The following is a 25,188-nucleotide window of genomic DNA, read 5'->3' as shown; positions in this document are numbered from 1 at the left end:
TGAATTGAAATTGTTCGTATTTTAGCTAGCATTTTTCACTGATAACTCACCAGTGAGCTAAGTTTTTGGTTTTGAGTATGCTGGCTCTGCCTAAATTATACTAGCTTCATGAAATGAAATAAGTTATTTCATCTTTTTTTCTTATGTTCTGGAACATCTTACCTAGCACTGAAATTATCTGCATTTTGCAAGTCTAAAAGAATTAAGTGATAAAAGATAAACCAGCTGGTCCTGAACCTTTTTTGCACAGTTTAATACGTATCTGAATTAAAACATAAGTGATTTGTTCAAATAGTCTATATCCTTATTTATTTTAAGTTTCCTTGACTGACAGTGGTATATTAAAGTATTTGACTATAACTGTGTTTGTCAATTTCTCCTTGAATTTTTTAAACAGTTTTGTGTTATGGTATGTTTCTGTGCTGAAGCAGTAGTATGATTGAGTCTTAAATGTGTACAATTAGCCAAAAAGGAAACTCACTCTGGTATATTTGATTCGTGTTCAGCTATTATATAAAATGAGAATGACCCTATAATGAGTTCTCCTCTTTTTTTTGGTCCATAAAAATGGAGGAGTAACAGCAACTCTTTTACACTTCTTCATGATTAGGACTCTAGGAGTCTCAAAGAAGCATATGTTAGGATTCCCTTTCTTACTTAGTGAATCGAGATGATCACAGTTGTATTTACTGTGGTCTGGATCTCATCTCTGTCAGCCAGCCGTCTGTCAAAAGCAGACATCCTTTGCTTAGTCTTATTTCCTTTTTGTCTTGATTGCATTTCCCTTTACTATTGATTCAAATGTATAACTAGATCCTTTTCTTTATAATCATATTTCAAAAAACTCTCTATATAATATTCCAGCTTCTATTCTACATATGAAAAAACTAGGATTAGTCTAGATTGGATTCCTAATTTTTACTTCTTCTTCTAAAGTGAGTTTTATTAACTAATTTACCACTTCACACTTTTTTTTTTTTGTGAGGAAGATCAGCCCTGAGCCAACATCCATGCTAATCCTCTTCTTTTTTTTTTTGCTTAGGAAGACCCGCTCTGAGCTAACATCTATTGCCAATCCTCCTCCTTTTTTTTCCCCCAAAGCCCCAGTAGATAGTTGTATGTCATAGTTGCACATCCTTCTAGTTGCTGTATGTGGGATGCGGCCTCAGCATGGCCGGAGAAGCAGTGTGTCGGTGCGCGCCCGGGATCTGAACCGGGGCTGCCAGTAGTGGAGTGCGCGTACTTAACTGCTAAGGCACGGGGCCGGCCCCCACTTCACACTTTGATCAAGGTAACTCAAGTAATTTCTCCCAATCTCTGTTACTTCAACTAAAAAATAAGGATAATGATTTAGCTCCATCACAAGAGGGATATATCAGGAATTAACGTTAGTATATTTGTCATGAAGACCTTTTGTAATCTACCAATGTAAGTCTACAGAGAGATTACATATAATATAAAAAGTGAAAATTCTATAAAGGGTGTGAAAACATCATGATAAGTTTTGTTATCCAGTTTATTTTGTCAATATATTGATTAAAGGTGCTTTTATGCATTAAGTATACTGTATCTCGTCTTACCTGAACCATTTTTCAGATATCCATTTGCATCTACAGTTGTATACATGATATAAGGTCCAGGCTGATTTACTCCAAAGGGCTGCAATAAAAAAGGAATAGTTAAGCCTTGGAAAGTAAGCGAATCATTTGAAGTTTTAGGCAAAGCTATTACAAATAAAGTAAAACATTCTTACATATAAGTCTTGCATAGATGGCAGTTACTTAGAGAACATTTCCATAAATAGGTAACACTTCAAAAGTGATATTTCTAAGATCTAATATTGTCTCTTCTTTATTATATAAGGATGAATATTTTAAGCAAAATTTTCTTCACTACTTTTGGTTCCATCTAGAATAGAGCTACAACAGTTTTATTCTGACATTTCTGTTGAATACAGCATTGCTTTTCCCTTCTGGGATGGACTGGACATAGTTTACATTGTCCCACTAAAGTATCAAAATAAATAAAATCCATCCATAATAATTACAATAGAATGAAAAATATTGATGAGTAGTTTACCACATTTAATCTCATGTACTAGATTTAGAGAATACATTATTTTCTGGTTAAGGAAAACATAATTGGCAGAGCCTAGTTACAATGGTGAGGTTTATCTCCAACTTGTATATTGTTCCCTATTTCTGGAACATTCCTCACACTTTGACAGAATGATTTATTCCCTTTAGAAATCAAGGCTAATTAAATAGGGTATAAAGAAACCAATATCTGCAATGGGTATCCTAAAAAGAGATGACAAAATGATCAAGAAATGCTTTAAATACTTTATAGAATTCAAAATTCTACTGTTCTTCCCAATAAAGTAGGAAAAAGTTAATAAAGACATTTAGATAGTCTAATGATACACTAGAAATCATTTTCCTCTAGGATAACAGGCAAGAAATAATTAATTTCATTGATACTACAATTACCTGATTGATATTTTAAGAACTTTAGACATCCATGTGCTTTCAATGACCATAACAAAACAGGTTGTTATATAAGAATGGAATTAGTCATAAGATATTACTAATTGAATGAAGATTCATGAAGAATGTCACACAAATAATAAAAAAAAAAACTTATTAATGAAGTATTTTTATGTATAAAGAAGAATATTATACTTTGTACAACATACTATTTCCATGAAAGAATTACCAAAATTCTATATCTATATTAATGTCTTGAAGATGGGCAAGAGAAAGCTTTGTTCTTTAGATAAGCAGTTTTAAAGCAAACCACAGATAGTTTAATAGAAGTTAAATTATGGAATTATCTTCTTCATGCAATTATTCCTTTTTTCCTTTATAGTTTTATCATATATGTAAATATGTTAACATATATTTGGTTATGTCTGTTTTTAATTTTTATGTAAGTGGAATCATACTGTGCATATCCTTCTGTGACCTGCTTTTTAAAATACATCATTTTGAGATTCATCCATGATTAAGCATGTAGCTGTAGTTCATTTTCACTGCTGTAGAATATTCCATTGTATGATTACAGCATAAATATTTTTCATTCTATTGTTGATCAACACTTGTTTCCATTTTTTTTTGCCATGATAAACATGGCATTTTTATGTATGTCACCTGATGCATGAGTGCAAATGTTTATCAAGGGTTATGTACCCAGAGGTAGACCTGTAAAGTCAGAGGATATTTGCATCTTCAACTGTACTAGGTAGTGCCAATTTTTTCACCAAAGAGGTATTACCAATTTACACTCCTACGAGCTTTTCGTTGCTCTGCATGCTTAGCAACAAACATTGCTAATATAGTATATACTTAACATAAATTATTTCATCTGTCCCAGGTCTGTTTCTTTGGAATAGGGTATGCCCTTTTATCCTTTAAACTTGTCTCATTCCGGTGAGGCTTAGAGATAACACTTAAGAGGCTACATTTATTACTGTGTTATAACCTCAAATTTACTTTATTATCCATAGTCTAGTCTCCATACTGGAAGACTGGTGGTCTTGGGCTATAAGCATTGTTTTCAATGCTTCAATTTCCCAATTATATTCTTGAATATTTTTGCTAATTCACACTTTGAGAATTTCATACTATTGTCCACAGTATCTTACTTTACAGATTTATTTAGGCATTTTTTTCTCTCTTGCCCTATATTCAATTAAAAAAATCAGTCAGCAAGTCTCTATTATGAGTCCTGAAGCTGAAGTTCATTTCTCACCATGGGCCAGTCACTATGATAGACAAGGTCCAAAAATCCAGATTTGATTCCTCTACACAGTAGTTCAATGTGGTACAAGAATCCCTGGGGGTGGTCACAAAACTCCACTGTAAAAGGGTGGGTAACTAGCAGTGGCACTAAAGCATGGTTATTCAGACTTGGGTATTTAGACATTTTCCTGAAAATGACAAAGTGAGTCTGTCACTTTTAGGAAAATGACTGACAGTATTTGTTGCTAATAATAAAATCTGAGCTTCCAAATGAAAATTGGAATTTTGGAAGACTTGTATGCACCACTGTGAGCCTGACACATTAAAAACTTAAAAACTTTTCTGATGAGATCAGTGGTGATATTAACAAATGTGATTTTAAAATATTATATAATGAAATGTGTTAACACTTCTGTGTAACTTGGCAAACCAGTATTTTCCAAGTGACCAACGCATTATGTTACAAAACCATGAATGGATAAAAGGTCATTCAAAGAACAAGAGAGACCAGTGGGTTTTAATGTACGAGTAGGGGAGAATCACTTCTGGAATGGTATGGTATAGTAAGGACCTCAGAAAATCTCCTTCATAAAAGCAATGAGAACATTGGAAAAAAATTGTCAAAATAAATTTTTTCAGAACTCTGGAAATCAAAGGTTTGCAAGGATCTGAGGAATATTTATTGAAGACAAACGACTGAATCTAGATAAGAATACAGGAGTCCTCCCTTAAATGTGATTTCGATTTCTGCGGTTTCAGTTACCCATGGTCAACCACAGTCTGAAAATATCAAATGAGAAATTCCAGAAATAAACAATTCATAAGTTTTAAGTTGTGCACCATTCTGAATAGTGTAATGAAATCTCACACTGTCCCACTCCATCCTGCTTAGGGCATGAATCACCCCTTTGTCCAGCATATCCACGATATATATGCTACTTGCCCATTAGTCACTTAGTAGCTGTCTTGGTTACCAGATCAGCTGTCATGGCATCGCAGCGCTTGTGTTGAAGTAACCCTTATTTACTCAACAATGGCCCCAAAGTGCAAGAATAGTGATGCTGGTAATTTGGATATGCCAAAGAGAAGCCGTAAAGAGCTTCCTTTAAGTGAAAAGGTGAAAGTTCTTGCCTTAATAAGGAAAGAAAAAAAAATTGTATGCTGAGTTTGCTAAGATCTATGGTAACTTTTATTACAGTATATTGTTATAATTATTCTATTTTATATTTAGTTATTGTTGTTAATCTCCTACTGTGCCTGATTTATAAATTTACCCTATCCCCAGCTCTGAAGTAGCCTTGAAAGCCAACAGCTTTGCAACTAAGGTAGCTATGAAAACGAACAGCCCAGCATCCAATGGAGGGGGAAGAACAGGTTGGGAGCTCCCCCAACTCCCAACCCCAGAGAACTGTCTCTATTTGATCTGTCTGGCAGGTCCCTGAAAAGCTCCATTCTTAGTATTTGTCTTTATTTGGCCAGACCGAGAGCTTGCTCTGTGCAAACAGTCCTATCAAACTGGAACATTTGTTAAAAGCAATCATTAGCAGTTGTTTATTTTTTTTTTTTTTATAATTTTATTTATTTATTTTTCCCCCAGAGCCCCAGTACATAGTTGTATGTCATAGCTGCACATCCTTCTAGTTGCTGTATGTGGGACGCGGCCTCAGCATGGCCGGACAAGCGGTGCGGCGGTGCGCGCCCGGGATCCGAACCCGGGCCGCCAGCAGCGAAGCGCGCGCACTTAACCGCTAAGCCACGGGGCCGGCCCAGCAGTTGTTTATATTGAAGCTGCCTGAGGTAGTGATATCAGTTTGGGCTAATGAGCAGCTGACCAAATCTTCAAAGGAAAAATGCAAATGAGATGTTCAAAGCGGGTGCTTTGAAAAGCTCTGACATATTCTTGGGTATCTAGAAGACCACACACACGAGGAACACTATTTTCAGACAAAAGACCTAAAAAGGCCCTAATCTCTGATTTAAGGAAACCTCTATCCAATCATGGCTGACCACTAAGCTGATTAGGGACTTCAATGGCTACACACAGCAAAGAATAGAGTCTTTACAGGATTAGTCCAGGAAAGTCACTGAACAAACAGCAAAAACAACAACGAACAGGAGCAACAACAAACAGCAACAACAACAAGTTCAGGGGAGGAATTTCTAGGCTTAACACATTTTATGGCCAGTTTTCAACAAAAAATTATGACACACACAAATAGGAAAGTATGGGTCATACACAGGAAAAAAATAAGCAGTCAATAGAAATTGCCCCAAAGGAAGCCTAGACGTTTGACTTATTAGGCAGAGACTTTAAATCAGCTATTATAAATATGTTCAAAGAACTAAAGGAAATCATGTCTAAAGAACTGAAGGAAATTATAAGAACAATGTCTCACCAAAATAGAGTATCAATAAAGACATAGAAATCACAAAAAAGAACCAAATTCTAGCTTAAATAACTGAAATGAAAAAGTCACTATAGAGGCAAATGAAAAATTCACTAGAGAGGCTCAACAGGAGATTTAAATTGGCAGAAGAAAGAATCAACAAACTGAAGATATGTAAATTCAGATTATCCAGTTTGAGGAACAGAAAGAATAATGAGGAACATAAAGAAAATGAACAGATCCTCAGAGACATATGGGGCACCATTCAGAATACCAACAGTAATGGGATTCCCAGAGGGGAGAGCAAGAAAGTGGCAGAAAGAATATGTGAAGCAATAATGACTGAAACTGCCCAACTTTAATTAAATACATTAATCTGCACATCCAAAAGCTCAATGAACTCCAAGTAGGATAAACTTGAAGAGATCCACACCAACATACATCATAGTCAAACCCCACCAAACACATCATTGTCAAACTGTTGAAGGTCAAAGAGAGAATTTAAAATGCAGGAAGAGATAAGCAACTCATTATGTACAAGAGATCTTCAATAAGATTAAGAGCTGATTTCTCATTAGAAACCCAGGAGACCAGAAGGCATTAGGATGATATATTCAAAGTGTTGAAAGAAAGACCGTCAACCATGAAGACTAAAATCCAGAAAAATTATCCTTCAAGAATGAAGGGGAAATTAACACATTGTGAGATAAAAACTGAATTTGTTATTAACACACCTAAAAGGAAACAATAAAGGGAGTCTGGCTGAACTGAAAGTACCTTAGACAGTAATTCAAATCCATACAAATAAATAACAAGTATCAGTAGAGGTAACTATAGGTAAATTTACCAGACAGTATAAATATATTTTTGTTTGTAGCTCTTTTCTCCTATCTAATTTAAAACACGACTGCATAAAGCAAGAATTAAAAAATCATGTTTTTTAATTGGCCTCATAATGCATGAAGATATAATCTATATGACAATATAAGCACAAACGAGGGCGGTAAACTGAGATATATCAGGGCAAAGTTTGTTTATACTATTTTTTTTTTTTTTAAGATTTTATTTATTTATTTTTCCCCCAAAGCCCCAGTACATAGTTGTCTGTCATAGCTGCACATCCTTCTAGTTGCTGTATGTGGGACGCGGCCTCAGCATGGCTGGAGGAGTGGTGCCTCGGTGCGCACCCGGGATCCGAACCCGGGCCGCCGGCAGCGGAGCGCACGCACTTAACCGCTAAGCCACGGGGCCGGCCCTGTTTATACTATTGAAATTAAGCAGGTATTAATATGGCCTAGATTGTTTCTAAGATAAGATGGAACTGTAATTCTGAGAGAAACCACTAAGAAAATAACTTAAAAATTAGAGTACAACAAACAAGGGAATTAAAATCATAGCCTAGAAAATATGTAACACAAAAGAAAGTGGTAATGGTGTAACAGAGGAAGAAAACAGACATGATATATAGAAATAAAATAGCAAAATGGCAGACATAAATCCTACCTTATCAGTAATTATAATACATGTAAATGGATTAAACACTGCCACCAAAAGGCAGAGATTAGCAGAATGGATAGAACAATACAATCCAACTATATGGTATCTATAAACGACACACTGTAAATTCAAAGACAACAAATAGGTTGAAAGTAAAAGCATGTGGAAGACAGACCATGGAAATAGTAACCAAATAAGAGCTGGAGTGGCCATACTAATATCAGACAAAACAGACTTTAAGACAAAAATTGTTACTAGAGACAAAAAATTGACATTTTAATGATGATAAAAGGGTCAATCCATCAAGAAGACATAACAGTTATAAACATAAATGCAGCCCCAGTTCCCTGGGGACAGAAGCTCCTGCACTTGGGACCCTTCTGGACCTTGCCCTATGTACCTGTTCCATCTGGCTGTTCCTGAGTTATATCCTTTTATAATAAACCAATAATCTAGTAAGTAAAAAAAACCCAAAAAACAAAATACATAAATGCACCTAACCACAGAGCCCCCAAATACATGAGGAATTGACAGAAGAAACAGATAATTTAACAATAATGGTTGGATACTATTGTAATCATTATTATTAATACACCAGTTTCAATAATGGATAGAACACTGAGGCAGAAGATCAACAAAGAACTAGAAGACTTGAACAACACTATAAAGCAACTAGACCTAGTAGATATGTATAGAACACTGCACCCAACTCCAGCAGAAGACATATTCTTCTGAAACATACATGAACACTCTCCACGGGGAACCATATATGAGACCATGGTCTCATAAAACAAGATCCAAAAAATGTAAAAGTATTGAAATTGTACAAAGTATGTTCTCTGACCACAATGGAATTAAATTAGAAATCAACAACAGAAAGAAATCTGAGAAATTCATAAATGTATGGAAATTAAACAACAGACTTCTAAATCACCAGTGGATAATGTAACAGAGTAGGAAAAGTTCATTGATAAGGTTTCAAATTTCACATTACAAGTAACCTTTAAGTAACTGCCACTTGTTGAGTTTTGGTATGGTATCAATTATCTGAACAGGATAGGAAACATTCTGTTTTTCTACTCCACATCTGTGTGAGGTTAAAATTTTTTTTCATATATTTCAACCAAAACAACAAAAAAACTGAATGCAAAAAGAGATGTGAGAATCTTCTGTCTCCTATTTTGCTAGGTATCAAAGAGATTTGAAAAAATGTAAAGCAATGCCACTCTTCACTAATTTTTTAATTTGGAAAATTCAGTTATTTTTTCATAAAACATAGGTTATATTAACAGGTAATGGGTTTACTGTTACTTTTAAATGAATTAATAAAAACATTTAAAATTATTTCAGTTTTAATTTCAAATAGAGTAATATTGATAGACATAACTCACATAAATAAAAATTCTTTGGGGTCCTCAGACCAAGAAGTTTGAGAACTGCTGCCATGTCCCATGTACATAATGAGTAACTTGATTCTTACTTTGCCCTTCCCAATTGAAATGATATGACTGACACCTGTGCCTACAAGTCTTTTGGTTTCTAACCCCATATGTCACAGCACCACATGTTTCAGAGTTTGTTTGTTCCCTCCAAATAGTGCCATTTACCTCCCTATGAATGTTAAGTACAAAATGTACTAAAAATGGTTATGCTTACAGCAAGTGCCAAGAGATCTAGAGTAATTTTTTTTATTGTGAAATTTTTGTTGTATTGTTGGTCATTCACCATATAAGTGCATCCCTCCACCCCTTATGCCCACCCCCACCCCCCTAGCCCCTGGTAACCACCAAACAGGTCTATCTGTCCATGTGTTGGTTTATCTTCCACATATGAGTGAAATCATGCCCTGTTTGTCTTTCTCTTTCTGGCTTATTTCACTTAACATAATACTCTCCAGGTCCATCCATGTTGTTGCAAATGGGACGATTTTGTCTTTTTTTATGGCTGAGTAGTATTCCATGGTATATATATACCACATCTTCTTTATCCAATCATCAGTCGAGGGACACTTGGGTTGCTTCCATGTCTTGGCTATAGTGAATAATGCTGTGATGAACAAAGGGGTGCATAAGCTTCTTTGGACTGTTGATTTCAGGTTCCTTGGATAAATACCCAGTAGTGGGATAGCTGGATCATAAGGTATTTCTATTTTCAATTTTTTAAAGGAATCTCCATACTGTTTTCTATAGAGGCTGCACCAGTTTGCATTCCCACCAGCAGTGGATTAGGGTTCGCATTTCTCCACAGCCTTTCCAGCATTTGTTGTTTTTTGTCTTGGTGATTATAGCCATTCTAACGGGTGTAAGGTGCTATCTTAGTGTAGTTTTGATTTGCATTTCCCTGATGATTAGTGATGTTGAGCATCTTTTCATGTGACTATTGGCCATCTGTATATCTTCTTTGGAGAAGTGTCTTTTCATTTCCTCTGCCCATTTTTTGATTGGGTTGTTCGTTTATTTGTTATTCAGTTGTGTGAGTTCTTTATATATTATGGAGATTAATCCCTTGTCAGACATATGGTTTGCAAATATTTTTTTCCAGCTGGTGGATTCCCTATTCATTTTGATCCTGGTTTCATTTGCCTTGTAGAAGCTCTTTAATCTGATGAAGTCCCACTTGTTTATTTTTTCTTGTTTCTCTTGTCTGAGTAGACAGATCCCTTTATGGCTGATGACGAGTAGTGTACTACCTATTATTTTCCTCCAAGAGTTTTATAGTTTCAGGTCTCACCTTCAGGTCTTTGATCCATTTTGAGTTAATTTTTGTGTATGGTGAAAGAAGATGGTCTACTTAAATTCTTTTGCAAGTGGCTGTCCAGTTTTCCCAGCACCATTTATTGAAAAGATTTTCCTTTCTCCACTGTATGTCCTTAGCTCCTTTGTCAAAGATTAGCTGCCCATAGATATACGGTTTTATTTCCGGACTTTCAATTCTGTTCCATTGATCTGTGTGTCTGTTTTTGTACCAGTACCATGCTGTTTTAATTACTATCACTTTGTAGTATGTTTTGAAGTCAGGGATTGTGATGCCTCCAGCCTTGTTCTTCTTATGCAGGATTGCTTTAGCTATACGGGGTCTTCTATTGCCCCACATGAATGTTAGTACTTTTTATTCTATTTCTGTGAAGAATGTCCTTGGGATTCTGATTGGGACTGCACTGAATGGGTAGATTGCTTTAGGTAGTATGGACACTTTAACCATGTTTATTCTTCCAATCTAAGTGCCAATATTTTTCCATTTCTTTATGTCATCATTGATTTCACTCAAAAATGTCTTACAGTTTTCATTGTATAGGTCTTTCACTTCCTTGGTTAAATTTACTCCTAGATATTTTACTCTTTTTGTTGCAATTATAAATGGGATTGTCTTCTTCTTCTTCCTTTTTTTGTGAGATCAGCCCTGTGCTAACATCTGCCAATCCTCCTTTTTTTTTTTTTTTTTGCTGAGGAAGACTGGCCCTGGGCTAATATCTGTGCCCATCTTCCTCCACTTTATATGGGATGCCGCCACACCATGTCCTGCCAAGCAGCGTGTCGGTGCGCGCCCGGGATCCAAACCGGCAAACCCTGGCCGCCGCAGCAGAGCGCGCGCACTTAACCGCTTGCGCCACCAGGCCGGCCCCCAAGGATTCTCTTCTTGAGTTCTCTTTCTGTTAGTTCATTGTTGGTATACAGAAACACAACTGATTTCTGTAAGTTGATTTTGTACCCTGCCACTTGGCTGTAGTTGTTGACTGTTTCTAATAGTTTTCCAATGGATTCTTTAGGGTTTTCTATATATAACATCATGTCATACGCAAACAGCAAGAGTTTCACTTCTTTGTTGCCTATTTGGATTCCTTTTATTTCTTTTTCTTGCCTAATTGCTCTGGCCAGAACCTCCAGTACTGTGTTGAATAAGAGTGGCGAGAGTGGGCACCCTTGTCTTGTTCCTGTTTTCAGAGGGATGGCTTTCAGTTTTTCACCATTGAGTATGATGTTGGCTGTGGGTTTGTCATATATGGCCTTTATTATGTTAAGGTACTTTCCTTCTATACCCATTTTGTTGAGAGTTTTTATCATAAATGGATGTTGGATCTTGTCAAAAGCCTTCTCTGCATCTATTGAGATGATCATATGGTTTTTATTCCTCGTTTTGTTAATGTGGTGTATCACATTGATTTGTGGATGTTGAACCATCCCTGTGTCCCTGGTATAAGTCCCACTTGATCGTGGTGTATGATCTTTTTAATGTATTGCTGTTTTCGGTTTGCCAATATATTGTTGAGGATTTTTGCATCTATGTTCATCAGGGATACTGGTCTGTAGTTTTACTTCTCAGTATTGTCTTTGCCTGGCTTTGGTATCAGGGTGATGTTGGCCTCATAGAACGTGTTGGAAAGTGTTCCATCTTCCTCTATTTTTTGGAATAGTTTGAGAAGGATGGGTATTAAGTCTTCTTTGAATGTTCGGTAAAATCCTCCAGAGAAGCTGTCTGGTCCTGGACTTTTTTTTTGGGGGGGGAGGTTTTTGATTACTGTTCCAATCTCTTTACTTGTGATTGGTCTATTCAGGTTCTCTATTTCTTGATTCAGTTTTGGGAGGTTGTATGAGTCTAAGAATTTATCCATTTCTTCTAGATTGTCGAATTTGTTGGCATATAGTTTTTCATAGTATTCTCTTATAATCTTTTGTATTTCTGTGGTATCTGTTGTAATTTCTCCGTTTCATTTCTAATTTTATTTATTTGAGCCTTCTCTCTTTTTTTCTTGGTGAGTCTGGCTAAGAGTTTGTCAATTTTGTTTGTCTTCTCAAACAACCAGCTCTTTGTTTCAGTGATCCTTTCTACTGTTTTTTTGATTTCAATTTCACTTATTTCTGCTCTGATTTTTATTATTTCCCTCCTTCTGCTGACTTTAGGCTTTGTTTATTCTTCTTTTTCTAATTCTGTTAGGCATAGTTTGAGATTGCTTATTTGGGCTTTTTCTTGTTTGTTAAGGTGGGCCTGTATTGCTGAGTTTCCCTCTCAGGACTGCTTTTGCTGCATCCCATATGAGCTGGTACAGTCTACTTTCATTTGTCTCTAGATATGATTTGATTTCTCTTTTAATTTCATCAATGATCCAATAGTAGCATGTTGTTGAGTCTCCACAGCTTTGTCACTTTTCTGGTATTTTCCCTGTAGTTGATTTCTAGCTTCAGGGCATTACAGTCAGAAAAGATGCTTGTTACGATTTCAACCTTCTTAAATTTATATAAGCATGCCTCGTTTCCCAACATATGGTCTATTCTTGAGAATGTTGCATGTGCACTTGAGAAGAATGTGTAATCTGCTGTGTCTGGATGGTGTCCTCTATATATATCTGTTAAGTCCATCTCATCAAGTTTTTCATTTAAGTCCACTATTTCCTTATTGATTTTCTGTCTGGATGATCTGTCCATTGATGAGAGTGGGGTGTTAAGATCCCCTACTATTATTGTGTTGTTGTTAATATCTCCTTTTAGGTTTGTCAATAGTTGCTTTATGTACCTTGGTGCTCCTGTATTGGGTGCATATATATTTAAAAGAGATATGTCTTCTTGGTGGAGTGTCCCTTTTATCATTACATATTGCCCCTCTTTGTCTCTCATTACCTGTTTTATCTTGAAGTCAACTTTGTCTGATATAAGTACGGCAACACTTGCTTTCTTTTGTTTGCCATTAGCTTGGAGTATTGTCTTCCATCCTTTCACTTTGAGCCTGTGTTTGTCTTTAGAGCTGAGATGTGTTTTCTGGAGGCAGCATATTGTTGGGTCTTGTTTTTTAATCCATCCCACCACTCTGTGTCTTTTGATTGGAGAGTTCAGTCCATTTACATTTAGGGTAATTATTGATATATGGGGGCTTGTTGTTATTTTATTGTTCTTTTTCATTTCTTTTGTTTCTCGTCCTGTGAGTTTCAGACTACCAATTCAGTTTGGTAGTTCTGTATGGGGGTTCTCTTAGTTTTCTCTTTCTTTATTGTGTATGATTCTGTTCTGGTTATTTGGTTAGTGGTTACCATGAGCTTTGTATAAAAAATCTCGTGGATGTGATAGTCCATTTTTTGATGGCCTCTTATTCCCTTAGACTAAGTCAATTCGATCCCTTTCCTCTTCCCCTTCTATGTTATTGTTGTCACATCTTATTCCTTCTTGTATTGTGAGTTCGTGTTTAACATGATGAGGTTATATTTATGCTTGGTGCTTACCTTCCTTTGATCTTTGGTTTTATAATTAAGTGTTTGCTAATCTATTTTGATAGAGGACCGTAATTTTTCTGGTTTTGTCGACCTATTTTCCTCCTTTTTCAAAACTTTGAATCCCCTTTCTCTTTTTTTTTTTTCCAGGGATGAGGGCCTTCTTGAGCACTTCTTGTATGGGGTGTCTTGTGGCAATGAACTCCCTTAGCTTTTGTTTATCTGGGATAGTTATTATTTCTCCATCATATCTGAAGGATATTTTCTCTGGATAGAGTATTATTGGCTGAAAGTTTTTGTTCTTCAGAATTTTGAATATATCGTTCCCCTCTCTCCTAGCCTGTAAAGTTTCTGTTGAGAAATGGGCGGAGAGCCTGATGGGAAATCCTTTGTATGTTATTTTTTTTTTGTCTAGCTGCCCTTGATATTTTTTCTTTGTTGTTGACTTTTGCCAGCTTTACTACTATCTGCCTTGGAGAGGGTTTTTCATGTTGATATATTTAGGATATCTATTTATTTCATTCACTGGTATTTCCAGCTCCTTCCCCAAGTTTGGGAAGTTCTCATCTATTATTTCTTTGAACAAGTTCTCTGCTCCTTTTCCCCTCTCTTCTCCCTCTGTAATGCCTATAATCCTTATGTTGGATTTCCTAATTGAGTCGGATATTTCTCTGAGTTTCTTCATTTCTTTTTATTCTTAGTTCTCTTTCCTCCTCCATCTGGAGAATTTCTGTATTGCTGTTCTCAATACTGCTAAGTCTTTCCTCCATATTGTCAGCTCTGATGGTTAAGGCTTCCAGATCTGTCTTTATCTCCTCTATTGTGTTTTTCATCTACATCTAGAGTAATTTTTACTTTGTGTCTCTTCTAATACAGCAGGGGTGCTGGGAGTATTGTTGTATCTTTTTTTTTTCTTGAGGAAGATCAGCCTTGAGCTAACATCCATGCCAATCCTCCTCTTTTTGCTGAGGAAGACTGGCCCTGGGCTAACATCTGTGCCCATCTTCCTCCACTACATACAGGACGCCACCACAGCGTGGCCTGACAAGTGGTGCATCAGTGCATGCCAGGGGTCCCAACCCAGGCCGCCAGCAGCGAAGCGCATGCACTTAACTACTACACCACAGGGCCGGCCCCTGCTGTATCTTTAATACCTTTTACATACTTGGGTTACATTAGTGTGCTCTGAAGAAAATCTCGATTTTTATAAATTTATAATTTGGGGAGTGATTATTAGTATCGATGAGGAATTTTCAATTTAAAAGGATTAAGAATTCATGAAACAATTAATTCCTCTAGTTTATTTAAGTATTTATGCACACATCTTAAATTCCTCTATGTGAAACCGGAAATGCTCATCTGCCAGGAGCCCAAACTACAAGATCAGTCAGCAATGATGACAACACATCTGTGAAAGTTGCATATAACTTCTTTCTCACACTTTGAAATAAGTTCCTTCATTGTTATAGAATGAATGTTTGTCTCCCCAAAATTCATATGTTGAAGCACCAACCCCTAATGTGATGATATTTGGAAAGTAGGTTAGCGAGGTCATGAGGGGGGGCCCTCACGATGGCATTAGCGCCCTGATAAGAAGAGACTGCAGAGAGCTTGCTCTGCTCTCTCCGTGCACACGAACCTAGAAAAGGCCATGTGAGCACACAGTGAGAATGTGGCCCTCAGCAACCCAGGAAGAGAGTCCTCATGAGAACCTGACCATACTAGCACCCAGATCTGGAACTTCCAGCTTCCAGAAATGTAATAAGATAAATTTCTCTTGTATTTTGTAATGGCAGCCTATGCTGACTAGTACAATAATTTAAGGCCTGTGACTTATTCCATATATTTCACATCATGAGAATATTTTAGGTATTAACTTTTCAAATTCTGAAAATAAGAATGTAGTTTTTAGAGTCAGACAATCTGTGTTCAAATTACTCCTCTTCCACTTATTTTCTGTGTGACCTTGGGCAAGTTATTTAACTTCTCTCTGTTTCAGTTTCCTCATCTTCAGTTAGGGATAATCACAGTACCTATCTCATAGGATTGTAGTGAAGACTGAGTAAACGTGTGTAAAATAATTAGAACAGTACCTGGCACACAGTATGTGCCCAATATATATGCACTATTATTTTTTTTTATTTTGGCCAAATAATGTCTTTTTTGGTAATGAAATCTCATTTTCAATTATGCTGAACTACTGAGTGAGCAAAATTATTTTGATCAAAACCAGAAACATTTACTTTCTAGTCTTCTTTAATGTATTGTAGGATTCTAAAACTACAGAAATAACTTATTCGCAAGAATGTATGTTTGGAATGAAGTTCCACTTCTAAGTATACATAATTGCTGTGTAAGAAGACAAGGTTGTTAGCTTACAGTAAATCTCTTTTCTAAAAGTCCAGCGCTCTGGTTCTCAAACTTTAGCACGCATCAGATTCACCTGGAGGGATTGTTAAAATACAGATTCATTGGCTATATCCCTAGATGTTCTTATTTGCTAGGTCTGGGTGGAGCATGGGAATGTGAATTTCTTACAAGTTCCCAGGAGATGCTGATGCTCGTGGTTGGGAACCCTTCTTTAAGACTCAGTGATCTATTGGGATGACACTTTGTATACTTTATAAAAATTGATAGCTTGTGAGAGTATTTAGTGTAACCTAAATCTTTGTATAATGATTGGATTTGATGCTGTTGAGTGCACAAAAAACAACGTCTCACTCTTTTCAGTTGCTTTTAGTGGTGCAGAAACTTGTTTTTTTAGTAGCAATGCTCCTTTCTCAACCAATACAAATGCAAAGGAGTGAAATGAGGGTTCACAGAATTGAAATTTCACAGAATTGAAAGGCAGTTAGAGAAAGTTTCAACATTAAGAAGTTTTCTTACATATATAGATTATAGTGATATAATCTTCAATGTTTAGATTTATTTTAATTTACTTAGCTTTGAAAAATATGATCTTAAAGTATTTATTCTATAACTGTTTTCACATGGCCTATACTATTATAACATTAGCATTTTAATATGCAAGTGACTTAAATTCAGAGAAAGAGAATAACCATGAAGAGGGGAGCAGTCTTACCCTGAACAATAAATACAGAGCATTTCGAATGAAAGAATCCTGTTTTTGCAGTGTCACAAAAGATAGTTTAAAAACGATTTGGAGGGAACATCTCAGAAAAGGAAAATATCTGATTAAATGGATAATCATAGTGCTGGCTTAAAAAGTTTAGGAGTGCTGGTCAGAACACACAGCAAATTAGAGAAAGACGAGAGTAACTTTTACTTTCTATTGCAGTTGTTTTTCTAGCCCAGGAGTTGGCAAATTTTTTCTCTAAAAACCCAGGCAGATATTAAGTATTTTAGGCTCTGTGGGCCACAACGTCTTGTGTTGCAGCTACGTGACTCGATGTCGCAGCATGAAGGCAGCCATACACATATGTCAATGAATGAGTGCGGCTATGCTCTAGTACCATTTGACCCACAGAAACAGGTGGCAAGCTGGATTTGGTCCACTGGGTAGAGTTTTCCAGCCCCTATTCTACCCATCAGGAGAAGCAATAAGGCAGAAATTACTAACTTCTAAGAAGTAGTTTGTCTGTCTTATCACTCTACACAAGGCTTATAAGCTGATGATATGTTTTCATGTTTAGAAATGTTTACCACATACATGGGGTAAGGAAAATATAATAACTTAATATACACAGGGATACTTTTAATAGTATATAAAATAAGCAATTGCTTTTAACTTCCTATATTAAGTGAATAATTATGGAGTTCTTCAAAATTTCATGAGATAGTTTCTTCCTTTCTACAGTGAGACATCTGAGTTCCTGAGTTGAACAGAAAAAGGCACAGGGTTATTTCCCTGGTTTGTAAGTGGTGGGAGCAGGCATGTCAGGGTGTCTAGGCATGGACCTGGTGCTGCTTTTGTGGTCCTTAGTTTCACTCGAATTTTCCAGACACACTTTTGAGGATGCAACCTATGGTAAGTGGTATGGTAATCTTAGTTGTCTAAGTGTAAAGAGTTCTTGCTTAACGAAATGAATGCATCTTAGATTTTCTATAAAATGAAGTTTTCTCTTTGAATTTTTTAAAATAAAGCAGACACATATTTTCATGGAAAACATTTAGTAAAATGATTTAATAAATTTTGTTAAGAAAGGATTAAGACATTAGCTATGCCTATGGAATGCTGAACGCTATACCACATCATCTAGCAAGTTCACTTTCTGTGTGAAAATCAGTACAAATTTCTCACACGTTGTCTATCTTTCCTTTTAAATGTCATGTCTAATATTTGTTTGAAACAATTCAGAGAAGTTAAATGAAAAAATATTAGTGCTCTCTCAATTTTTCCATACTAGAAGTAAAAAAAGGACTATACTTGGCTCCTTTTTTTCTATTCTAGGATGTGTCATACTGATGTAGTACAGTTCAGGTGTTGTATCATACAGATTCTTTTTAACTAACTGTTCTCTGTATGCCTGTTGACTTATCAAGGTCATTTTCTTCAAAGACTATCTTTTTCAATAGCCTTGACAAATCTTGGTGGTTTTTATGTCACTGTCAAGTACCTGATTGTCTAAGGATTTGTTTCAAGGTCTGGGGCTCCTACAGTGAAGATCAAGTATACTCTACATCACTGGCTCTGGATGGTAAAACAAAACTGGAAGATCTTATAAGAAATATTATTTTAGATAAAATCAATATTAAGTTCAATTGTGCAGTATAAATTTATGATTCTAAAATATTAGAAAAATAGCTGACTTAACAGTATGGATTTTATTTTTCTCAAAGGTAATTTACATCTCCAGCAGGAAGTACAACTACTTTACTACTGAAGGAAGATTTCTTTCCCCTCCTGGCAATAATGCAGCTGGGGAGAAATGCTACAGCTCAGCCAGTGAGAAGCTGTTGCCACTCTGAACTGTTACTTTCTTCCAATGAAACTTCATTTAGAACAGCCCCTCCCTACACCCCTTTGCTCTATAAAAGCAGGCCCCTTCCTTTGTCTCTCCAGATTTGCCTATGGTTCACCATAGCATGTATGTCCTGAATTGCAAGTCTTTGCTGATCTCAAATAAACTCACTTTTGCTGGAGAAATAACTGGCTATCTGTTTAAGGTCAACAACATAAAGCCCTTATCTCTTAGAGATACACACTGAAGTATCTACAGAATATAAGATGTGATGGATTTATCTTAAAATAATCTAAGGGGAGCTGTGAGTGGAATAAGTAATAGGCAGGGTATAGGTGAAATAGGATTGGGCATATGATATTGAAGCTGGGTGGAGTACGGGCACAAGGGGTTTTATTACTAGTCTACACTTTTATAGATGTTTACAATTTTTCAAAAAGAAGTTAAAAAAAGAATTCAAGGTAAAGAGCAATAAACGACATGCAGGAAGATACATTGATAAAAGCCCGGAAGTAACATGGACAAAAACAACTCTTACAATAAAGCAACACTGACAGAGAACCTATCAGGTGCCTGAGGAACAGTAGGGTAGGGAAGGAGGGTCAGGGAGGATGGGAAGGAGGGATAGCCAAGGGGCACAAAACAACTTTTGGATATGATATATTGTTCATTATACTGATATTATATATACATATCCACTAAAAATATGTATTGTTATATGTATATATGTCATGACATCACATTGAATATATGAAACGTGCAGTTTACTGCATGTCAATTGTACTGCAATAAAGCTGTAAGAAATAAAACAAGAAAAATAAAGCAATACTGATAAAAATGCAAGGAGAGTCTCTGCTTTCTGGTCCAACATGTAAAGAGCTTGGAAGTTGTAACTTCTGTCCTCACAACAACAACAAAAAAGCAGAAGAAACAGAAAATCAACTCTTCTCAGATTCATCAGAAAATTGAGGTCACAGGGCAAACTACTGGCACACTGGAGAGAGAGGCGGATAGAGTATCATTGCTTACTGGGAGCAGAAGCCCAGAGGCAGAAGCCTGAGACTGAAGCAGGACCAGTAGGAACATTTACACTGTGACTGAGAGACTGTTGGAGCTTCCGTGTAAACTGGTCTGAGAGTTCAAAACTCCGGGGGAGGGAGGGAGGCAGTCTTAGAGGAGCCCCACACTTCTGTGAGTTTTACCTCCAGAAGTCCCACCAGATTCTCAGGGGGAAGATTGAGGGGGAAAAAAAAAAACCTTATGCTTCTAGCACAAGGAGGGGAGAGAAACCATCTTGAAATATGCCCAGAGCTCTTTGTTCTCCTTAACAACTGCCTGCCCTCAAAGAAAACTGTTTTATCAGGGCTTAAGTGACTTGAGTGTTACCACAACCTAACCAATCTAGGGGAAAGGAAATACCTAACTTCAGCCCCCTCTAGCCTTCCTATCTCCACACCAAACCACAGATCTAGGAAGCTTAGAGAACATCAAACAGGAAAAATACCTAAAAATCTAAACCTATGCATGTCATATTCAGTCAGCAGAAAATCAAAGACAAAGAGAAGATCCTGAAAGCAACCAGAGAAAAAGAGTGGGAGAAAAGATGACTAGGGATCCATATAAGACTATGCTACAATTATGAATACTCATTTGAGGTTGAAGACTATGAATCGGTGGTGCCAATATGCAGGGCTGTATATTTTTCTTCAGAAATGCCCAGTAGCCGAGGTCTAGGAGTGAACAAGAGAGAGAGCTTGACTAACCCAGGGTTGTAATTTTGACACGCAGGTAAAGTGGAAGGAGAGTGCTTTATGGGAATTAAAGGTAGTGGCAGAAGTGATAGTTGATGTATGGCAGCTAAATAAGGAGGGAGGTAAAGACAAGAGTGGTCTGATATAGGTCAAGAGACTAATGGTCTTCAAGTTGAACAGGTAGAGCAACAAGAGTGAGAGGGCTAGAAAAATAGGTTATGGTCAGCGAGTTGAATGGATGGCACTGACATTTCAAAAGCAAAACAGTTCTGGTACGTTAGGTCCAGAGTTTGGCCATGGCAGTGAGCAGCTAAAGCTGATTAAGAATGAAAGACTCTGGGATTTTCAAAACAAGGTGAAGGAATTTGGGTGGGATTAGTTGCTGACTTGAATAATTCTTTCCTCTCTTCATATATCAGATAGGTTGCCTGTATAAGGTGGGAACACATAGGCAGCAGAAGAGCTATTCAACTCACAAATTAACTCAAGAGGTAAAGAATATCATATAATAAGTACATTTTCCCTTAGTCTCACACTGGGTCATACCTAATATAATAACACTTCTACTATGATCAAATGGATCTGATGTCAGAGCAATATGAAGATCCACTTTTTCATGAAATAATTTCACAAGTGGGCATACATTTGATATATGGAAAACTGGGGAAGTATAGCATGCATTTGTTTCTTTTAGGTTGTCATAAAATTGTGATCTGTGATACCAGTAGGGAATGAAAATGAATATGTGAAGGGCAGTTTAACAGAATTTGAACTTCAAAGAAAGTAGTAAATATCTGAATGTGAGACAGAGATATCACCTGCAGAAAAGCCCAAGGTGCTGGACTGTTAGAATAATCACTGTAAGAACAGTTCTGCATGCTGGATTTTACTTACGTGATGTTCTAAATGATTTTGTTCTTCATATGATAGAAGTGGCTTTTATTCAAGAGAGAGAGAGTGGGAGCTTTATTGATCTTAGAAGTACAACCTGCCTTAATCATATAGCCTTTCCTATCAAAATTTCTGCTAGAACTTGAGGGTAAAATGAGTGGGTTCAACTTCAACGTTTTAAAGTTCTTTGCTTGACCACATAATGAAAGAGCCACACAATGGGGATATGGTCAATGACAGAAAGGAAGAGGAACCAAGGGTCTGAATATTTCACTAACTGGATAGACAATATTTGAATCTCTAAGGTAATATGGAGCCTCTGATTAATCACATCTACACTTTACAATTTCTAAAAATAGACTTTACTTTTTAGAGATGTTTTAGATCCACAGCAAAATTGAGTGGGAAGTACAAAAAGTTCCCATACACCCTCCACATCCCTTCTCCTCCCGGCCTCCCCCACTACATATCAACATTTTCATAATGATATGAGAGCGGGGGGGGGTCTGACGTGGCACTCACACACATTCACAGTGAACATGTGATGCACTGTCCAGACCTTCCCTTTAGGACTGATGCACACATTCCCTGAGTTGCTCCAAGTGTTGGCTGCTGACAGCTCATAGCTGGGCTCCTACCTAGAAACTGTTCTCAGCCAAGGGAGCTGGCTTGGAGGAATTATAACCCTTTTCCGGGGACTGCCTACATGCAATGTCTGATTGATGGCAGGAATACAAAGGCCTGGCTCCTTTGCCTTAACTTGGGCCATCTCTGAAGGACTATCCTAGCTTCATAGCTCTCCATGCATCACAGACCAACTTCTCCTACCAATCCTGCTTTCCTCACTACTTCAGAGGTATTGCTCCCAAGTTGTGTCTAGATTAAACCTCTGCATTCAAATCTCTGGGTCAGGATCTGTTTCCACATGTCTTAAATATGGGAAGTTTCCCAACCAGACATAAAATGTTGCTAATGCAATGCTGTAATGGGGTAGTAAAAATACCAGACTATAACCAGAACACCTCGCTTTGTATTCTAGTTTTGCTACTTAATAGCTCTACGACTTTGGATAATTTAATTTCTCTGAGCCTCAGTTTCCTCATCTTTTAATGGGGGATAATTCCTTATGAACTAAGAGTGACTTTGATTCCCAAGCAGGGATAATATACTGACACACACACACACTTTCAAATACAATGTAATATTCCTATTGCAATTTACATGAACTGGCAATTTTGAAAACTAAACCTAATTATTTTCACATTTTGTTATTTCACTGAAAAACTCTATTAGACAGCAAGTTAATATTAAGAGTACACCAAAAAAATTCAATAATTGTCTGCTATATGCTTGACCCTGTGCTATGTACCAGGTATACAAAGATGACATGGTTGACCTCTAGGGATTACAGTCTAGTGTGGAGAGGCATTTAATATAAACAGATAAGTGTGATCAAGTATCGTATGTACCAAAATGGCAGCAGTATGCACAGAAATAATGGGAGGAGTAGTGATTTTTCAAAGGGTATCAGAAAAGGCTTCATAAAGGAGGTAAACCTTGAGGTGAGAAATTTTTTAGGCAAGGTACTTTACTCCCAGTAAAGTTTCCTTGAGCACTGAAGGGTACTTTCATCATTTCTAAAGAGTAATAACAATTTGATTATAACCTATAACAACTATTTTGTGTAAATCTTTTATCATGCAGAGAATTTTCATAGAAATATTTACAACTGAGAGTTCAGTTTACTTACGGTTATCTTACGAGGACAGTCATTAGAACAGAGACCACTAAGAACTGTGGAAAAAATAAGGAAAAGGCTATTATTACTGATATAATGTAAGCTTATATTTAAAGTGAGCTCTATCTTTTTCCCCTAAAATCTATTAATATGCTGTATTGATTTATGATCACAAGCAGAAACCAATTCAATTTCTTTAGATCTGAGTAAATTAAGTAAATTGTTCACTTTACACCAATATTTCAAAAGTCTTTATGAAGCAGTCAAGATGCTGCTATTTTGTGAAATATACAGCTGCGATAATTAATTATGGTTACATCATACCATACCTACTGTTGGTTCTACTTTCCAATTGGTTAGCTAAATTCCAAGGATGACTTAGAATCTGACAGAGAAGTGCCAAGTGCAAACCAATTAAAATGTATACTGAGATAAACAAATAGAACATTTAGCACTTTATATCTCAAATAGACTTTTTCCATTTATCTAGTCAGTTTCTGGGTCAAAGACTTTGGGCACCCTCAGTATCTATGATGGAGAACATAACTATAAAGTAATTGATAGGACTACAACAAATATACAAAAATGACTTAATGACACATTTATTCTATAATCCCCACAAAGAAAAAGACAGAATATCTGAACATTCTTCATATAAATAACACGAGTTCTGAAACATAACTACATTACTGCCACTTCAGCTGAAGTGAGACCTTTGTAAGGACGTGGACATTACATGCCATTAATATTCTATGTTAAAAGACAGAGAGCTGACAGTTCCGCTCAAGCATGAATTATGTCAACAGTAATTAGGAATACTAGTTCCAATATATCCAGAGGAAAATGTTTTCTTATTTATATTCTATGACTGTGACATGACAATCATTCTAATAGAAATATTATACTTACGCAGGGTATAAAAGTGCAAAGGCACCCAGAAATGAGCATGACATACGTCATCACAAAAGAAGAAACCTGCTCATTTACTAAGGTATGTTTACATTAAATACAACTTGAGAACACAGTGAAATAAATGTTTTACACTTGCAAAAACAGTTTCCAATGTTTAAGTTTCTTACTCCAGCACAGTGCCTGGTTCTCATTCTTTCATTCTCAAACATTCCATGACCTAACTCCTCCTTCTCCTTTGTTCTTCTTCCCTCAACTCTAGGCAGGCACTGGTACTTCTTTTCTACTTGTCCCCAAATGACTTTCATCAACTTTCATTTAAACTATTATCTTGCTGAACAGTAATTATTTACTCACAAGTCTGTCTTGGAACTAGTCTGTAAGCTCTGCACCATTTTATCCTTATTTTCTCAGGGCCTAACCCAACGTATTTGCTCAATAAACACTTGTTAAAGGAGGGAAAAGATGGATTCTTCAATAAATGGTACTGGATAATTGGCTATTTGGAGGAAAATAAAGTTAAACTTTAACTCATAACATAAAAATTACATTTGGCGGGCTGGCCCTGTGGCTTAGCGGTTGAGTGCCCGGGCTCCGATGCAGGCGGCCCGGGTTCGGATCCCGGGCGCGCACAGACGCACTGCTTCTCCTGCCATGCTGAGGCTGTGTCCCACACACAGCAACTAGAAGAATGTGCAACTATGACATACAACTATCTCCTGGGGCTTTGGGGGAAAAATAAATAAATAAAATTAAAAAAAAATTACATTTGGCAAAGACACAAATAATATAAAGAACTCTTACACTTTAATAATAAAAAGACAATCCAACTAAAAAAATGAGCAAAGGATCTGAATAGGTATTTCTCTAAAGAAGATATAGAGATATACAAAGCTCATGAAGATAGTTCAGCATCATCAGTAATCAGAGAAATGCAAACCAAAACCACAATGAAATGCACACTATTCACAATATCCAAGAGGTGGAAACAACCCAAATAAATGTCTGATGACAGATGAACGGATAAACAAAATGTGGTAAATACATACAATGGAATATTATTTAGCTTTAAAAAGGAAAGAAATCTTGTCATATGTTACACCTGGATGAACCCTGAGGACATTATATTAAGTGAAATAAGCCAGTCACAAAAAGAC

At 36.6% G+C, this 25,188-nt stretch overlaps 1 protein-coding gene across 4 annotated transcripts in view; it reads right to left on the bottom strand.

Moving 5' to 3' along the window:
* The window catches only part of ITFG1 (integrin alpha FG-GAP repeat containing 1), a 265,929-nt gene that overhangs the window by 53,232 nt on the left and 187,509 nt on the right, over positions 1–25,188 (bottom strand). For 3 of the 4 annotated variants that reach the window (XM_087420312.1, XM_087420313.1, XM_004443425.3), the window contains exons 13-14: positions 23,135–23,178; positions 1,581–1,659 (exon numbers count right to left, since the gene is read on the bottom strand). In XM_087420312.1, coding sequence (XP_087276438.1) covers positions 1,581–1,659; positions 23,135–23,178 — 123 coding nt within the window. Of the gene's footprint in view, positions 1–1,228; positions 1,330–1,580; positions 1,660–23,134; positions 23,179–25,188 lie in introns of those variants that run through there. The other variant, XM_087420315.1, reaches the window with a different exon arrangement.

This window comes from Ceratotherium simum, chromosome 30 (genome assembly GCF_057802395.1).
Source record: "Ceratotherium simum simum isolate JZ-2026a chromosome 30, ASM5780239v1, whole genome shotgun sequence".
NCBI classification, from domain to species: Eukaryota; Metazoa; Chordata; class Mammalia; order Perissodactyla; family Rhinocerotidae; genus Ceratotherium; species Ceratotherium simum.
Note: the sequence above shows the minus strand (reverse complement) of the source record. Positions and strands in the feature narration are given on the sequence as shown.